The following is a 5,257-nucleotide window of genomic DNA, read 5'->3' on the forward strand; positions in this document are numbered from 1 at the left end:
ATATTTAATATTATTATATATTCAATATATTATTAATTTAAATATTATTACATATTTTCAAAAATTAAACCAGCAAACGCAGTTTCAGTTTCTTTTAAAACTGAAATCAATCTCTGAATAAAACTATCAAACGCATTTCAGAAATAATTCCAAAATGAAAATGAAAACATTTTTATTTCTATTTTCATATAGAAAATAAAATCATTTTAGAAACAATTCTAAACGCACCCTATATATTAGATGTTGGTAGGTTAAACATCTAAGGGCTGTACTTAAGAGGTATTAAAGTAATTACATAAAATACCTATTTTTAAAATCCTAATTTTAAAATTATCTGTTATTATACAATATTATAAAAAACCGAAGCTATTTGTCTCCTTTTTTCAATTAAAAACCTTCGACATTTGGTGTTGTGTTGGTTTGGGGCATTCCTTATAATCCCTTTTCATATTTATGGGTCGTTTGAAAGAAGAATTTAGATCATAATTTAAATTATAATTTATAATTTAAATTATAATTTATAATTTATTGTAATATTTTTTTTCATAAAAAATACACATAAAATAAAAAATACTCCTGAATTCATGTACCCAACCTTTTCAGTTAAGGATTTAATCATGCATACGGACAAGCTTTACCAAACTAACTGTATTACCCGAAAAACCAGGTTGTAATTGACTCCGTACGAACACTGATTACTACACATTCCTATAATTCTGCTGCTACGGCCGTAGAAACTAGAGACAGCCTTCCGACTTCCAAATACACTTAACTCACTTCCGCTCAGAACTCAATTCGATTTCAAAATTCAAAACCAAAAACCCAAAATTCATAAAATTACTTTTACTATTAATATACATATATATATTTTTTTGCTCAATCAATTTCATCGAAGGTTTTCCAACACCGAGCAATCACCGGCACGAGTATCGCGGGACTTGATCATGATCTTTGGTTTTTCTTCCCCACATCAATTCGTAAGTTTTCCTTTTCACTTTTGATTTTGATTTACCGATTGTTTTAGGTTAGTTGATTATTTAGAATTTTTGGGTTCGGGGTTATTGAAAAGAGACAGAAAATGGTGTTTTTCTTTTACTACCTGGGCGTAATCCTTTGGAATTTTTGGATTATATTGTTTTCCAGAGCCAAATTTGACTTTTATGGATTATGTTATATATTGGTCCTATCTCAGTCCTCACTTTTGTGATAGTCTCGGTTGTTGTTTATTTTGGGTTTTGGTTTTCTTTTGTGAATTGTGTTCTCATTTGCTGAACAAATACATTTTACTCTCTGAAACAACAAGATAAAATTTTTCAAATTTATGTTTTTATTGGATTCAGGAATAGAAATAATGCCCAATAGAAGACGTTTCATATAACTAAAGTTTGATTTTGTTTTTCTACATTGAAAAAACTGAAAAACCCAAAACATAATTTTTTTTTTTCAATAGCTTTCTATACTTATTGTTTGATACCTAATAGAATAGAGGCTTGTGTTATGACTCACTCAAAATTGTGAATATTTGGTGATTATAATCTCCTCTCTCTCTCTCCTCTTTTTTTTTTTTTTTTTTTTTTTTTTTCCCCTTTTTTTTTTCCCCCTCTAAATATTGAACAGGTTTTGTGACAACACCTTGTAAGATGTCTAGACCGATGTTGCTTGTCTTTCTGTTGCTTATACTCATAATCACTTCTCAGTTTGAGTGGAAACAACCAGTAATAGACGTTGACATGAATCCGAGCATCTCGCAGAAGCAACAACGGATCTCAAAGAGAGAAGAAGCTGTAAAGGAAAAGGTATGGAGCCTCTCCCATTGTCCATTGTTTTGGTCTTCTTAATATATATTCAGTTTCCTATAGTGAATGAAGTCGCTAGTTGTTAAAACTATTTCGTATTTATCGATAAGAGGGCTGGTCAATGGAGATATTAGATGCTCACACATGTGTTTCTGCTTTAATATTTGGAAGCTTATACCTTGGTATGTTGATTCAAAGTAATTCAGGAAATTAATTACTTAAAACTTGAAACACATGATCTGGCTACGTGGTTGCCAGCAAGTATAAGCTTACATTTGATCTCTGTTTCTTTTTTCAAAAGATCTAAACATGCCATTACAACAAAGTTTAAGTACATTACCTTGACAGAATGGTGCTCTCAATGGTTTGATTTCCATGGATTCTTGTGCTAGTCATGATTATAAAACTATCAGTTATGTTTTGAGTTCTATCTAATTTCTCTCGTCCCTTTGTTTTTGAATATTTCTTGTGTCTGTTAACACCAAATATAACTTTATTGGTGTTGGACACAGAGGAAGCCAAGGTTGAAACTAGAATAATTAGTCATTTTGTATGGGAGATGGATTTCACGAGTCATGACTTGGTTTGGTGTTGGCTTCTTTCCTTTTAGTTTCTTTTTAAAAGCTAAAGATTTTAAGTTTGATTTATTATTTATTTTTATTTTTTGAAAGAGGGTTTATTTTGCTTAACTAGTAAACTTTGGGTGCCAAAGTCTCAAAAAGACTGTTTACATTCCTTCATTTAATTGCTTATTATCATCCTCGTATAAATTTTGTTTGAGGAAAGTACATGGTTTGCCATGGTTTTATGCACGCCTATTACTTAGTCACTCTAAATAATTGGGTGCCATCATGACCTTTTTTTTGCTATGACCATCATGACCTTTTGTTTTCTCTTTATTAATTGAATGGCAATGGTTTATTTTTTAGTAGAGTAGTATAAATAATATTTTTTACCATCTTAAGTGGTATTTTTGACTTTTTTCCTAAATTTTTTAGAACAAAAATGACGTAATTCTTTAATTTTGCCTTGAGCAGAAACATACCTACATACACTCACACACACCCATGCAGAATCACAACTTTTATGTTCTCTGTTGGTACATTTTCTAGTAGCTGTTGTCGCGGAAGTTATTGTTAAAACACAAATCAATGGCAACATTTATTTTTCTTTACTTGTGTATGTAAATGAGAACTTGTTAGCTACAGAAAAGGGTTGGCCGAAGGTCACTACCGGTCCTTTGGTCTTGGTCATTAGACATGACCTTCTTAGGATGCTTTTGATGTGTTTCTGTCTGTATCAAGAGCACCTTTGTTCCAGAGTTATCTCTGCTCGTGAAATTGGTATAACATGTTGCACTTATGATTGCGCACGATCAGTTTGCAGTCAGCTTGCCATATGTCCCTCTGCAGTGTACCGGAGCCACCTGAGTTAAAAAGAAGCAAAAAGCAAGTCCGTCCACTATCTATCACACCTGCCCTAGTATGCAGTCCTCTTTCCCCTTGTTCATTATAACTTTTCACTTTTCAAACTTAGGGGGAAGCTCAAATTTTAGAATGCCTTTTGCCAAGTGCTTAGGTTTGTTTAAAAGTTGAATGTTCTCTAACATTTAACCTGCATGAGAAATATTATCATATAAAGGACAGTGGCTATAACACAATCAGAGTAAACTCGACCTTTTCCTACAAAGAGCTTTGGACCACTGTATTGTGTAAAACGTGAAATATAAGGACCGGAGCAAATTGCTACCTGACCTTCGGAGTGAGTAAATTTTTGGCTAGAACTGCATTTTTGGAGATAACTAATTATTTATAGAAGAGGAGCCTAAGAAAATTTTTTTGTGGAGTGTGCAAGATATGCTAACCAAAGTGATTTTACAAGGTCTTTGAAGGACTTGTGTCAGCACTAAGACCAAAATTAGATAAGCAGTTTTCTAATGATGCTCTGAATCTGACTCAATACTCTGCGACCCTGTATTTGCGACATGTATGTTCATTTTTCTCATGCACATACAATCACTTGGATGTTATTAGAGGATCCTTCTGCCCTATTGTCTTGTGTAGTGCTTTATGAACAATGAGTTTAATCCTACTATAATTACAAATGAAAACTATAGTCTTTCAAGCAATGGGCTGAAACAATTGTAGCAGACAGCAGGTTAGGATTGTTTGAACCGTCATTTTACTCCTAATCTTCAGAGCAACCACTTCATATTTGTTAGCATCATCTTTCTGCAGTGAAGTTGTTTAAACAAAAATATTGTTAATTGATTTTTGTTGATTTTGGAATATGACATGGGAAATAAGTAAATGGGATTATTGGGTGTTATTTAATAATAGCTACAAGAATCATTTTATAGCTTTGTAGTTTGATAAAATGTTACCTTTTTTTGTTTCCATCTACTCTTGGGGCCTGGTTCTTCTGTCTTTCTTTGTGCAATGATTCTGTTACGAAATATCCTGCAAATTATGCTTAGAAGTGCATCCGAAGGTGTTGATATGCATCTTGGAGAGAGAGAGAGAGAGACTGCTCATTCACTGAGCCTTTTAAACATCATTAATATTCATCCTCGTGTGGCTTTTGGATGTTGTTATTGGACTATCTATATGAATTTGCCACTTCATATGCATATGACAGCCTATATGAAAGGTTGAACACTTTATACATCGAAATTGATTTTTTACTCCTTGTGGTATGATCTTACTAACCATCTAGTCTGCAATATGGGTTGGGAACTTATTTTCTGGCTTGTGACTTGTGATGTTTTATAGTTCTGGCTTTATAATTCTATGAACGTCGGCTGATGGCGTATCTCACTCTTTGCAGATCATTTTATCTCAAGAAAAGAACATCCAGAGACTTAATGAACTTGTTCGCAGTCTTCGCGAACAATTGCATCAGTGTAGGGGCAACAATGAGAAAGCAAATGCCACTGTACGCCCTCTAACTGAACACGTACTTGGACTTGAACGACAACAGCTTCTTGAGGGCTAAGCTATAATTTGATTTACAGATTCTTAAAAATCCCTTCTTTTCTTCCAAAATTCACGTTAAAGTCAATATTCAATGTAAATTAAACACCAAACTTCTCATGAGGTCAATGACCAAACCAAAATCTATGCTGTTTTCTTCAGATGGCCAGTTGAAAAATTTGTACGACATTGGATGTCATTTCTCTTTATACTTGCACTTCAAGTTGTGTCACTGTTTCTTTCTTTCTTTCTTTTTTTGATAATTAAGTTGTCACTGTTCCCATTAGACAAAATATTCTTTTCTCTCTGATAATCACTTTCGTTGCAGACTATTCTTATTCTTATCTTAATCAATTGCTTGGTTTTGGTTTTTCTAGAAGACTAAAATCACCAAAGTTGTTTGTTATAACCTTGTTTATGAGATAATGCCGTCATGACTACTTCACTTGCGTGTGTTAAAATTTTTCAAGTTGGAAGACTTCTTGCATA

General features: G+C 33.0%; 1 protein-coding gene across 2 annotated transcripts; it reads left to right on the forward strand.

Annotated features, from left to right (window-relative positions):
• The first annotated feature begins 638 nt into the window (after nt 1–638).
• Nucleotides 639–5,049, forward strand: LOC112092648. Of its 2 annotated transcripts, none has more exons than XM_024169289.1 (3): nt 639–977; nt 1,698–1,796; nt 4,623–5,049. In XM_024169289.1, exons 1-3 carry the CDS (start codon nt 945–947, stop codon nt 4,788–4,790), a joined length of 300 nt encoding a protein of 99 aa, XP_024025057.1. In that variant the 5' UTR covers nt 639–944; the 3' UTR covers nt 4,791–5,049. The 2 variants fall into 2 exon arrangements, with proteins under 2 accessions (XP_024025057.1, XP_024025055.1); XM_024169287.1 differs by having other exon boundaries at nt 645–977; nt 1,618–1,796.
• The last annotated feature ends 208 nt before the right edge of the window (nt 5,050–5,257 follow it).

The sequence above is a fragment of the Morus notabilis genome, unplaced genomic scaffold (genome assembly GCF_000414095.1).
Source record: "Morus notabilis unplaced genomic scaffold, ASM41409v2 Scaffold133, whole genome shotgun sequence".
Lineage (NCBI taxonomy): Eukaryota > Viridiplantae > Streptophyta > Magnoliopsida > Rosales > Moraceae > Morus > Morus notabilis.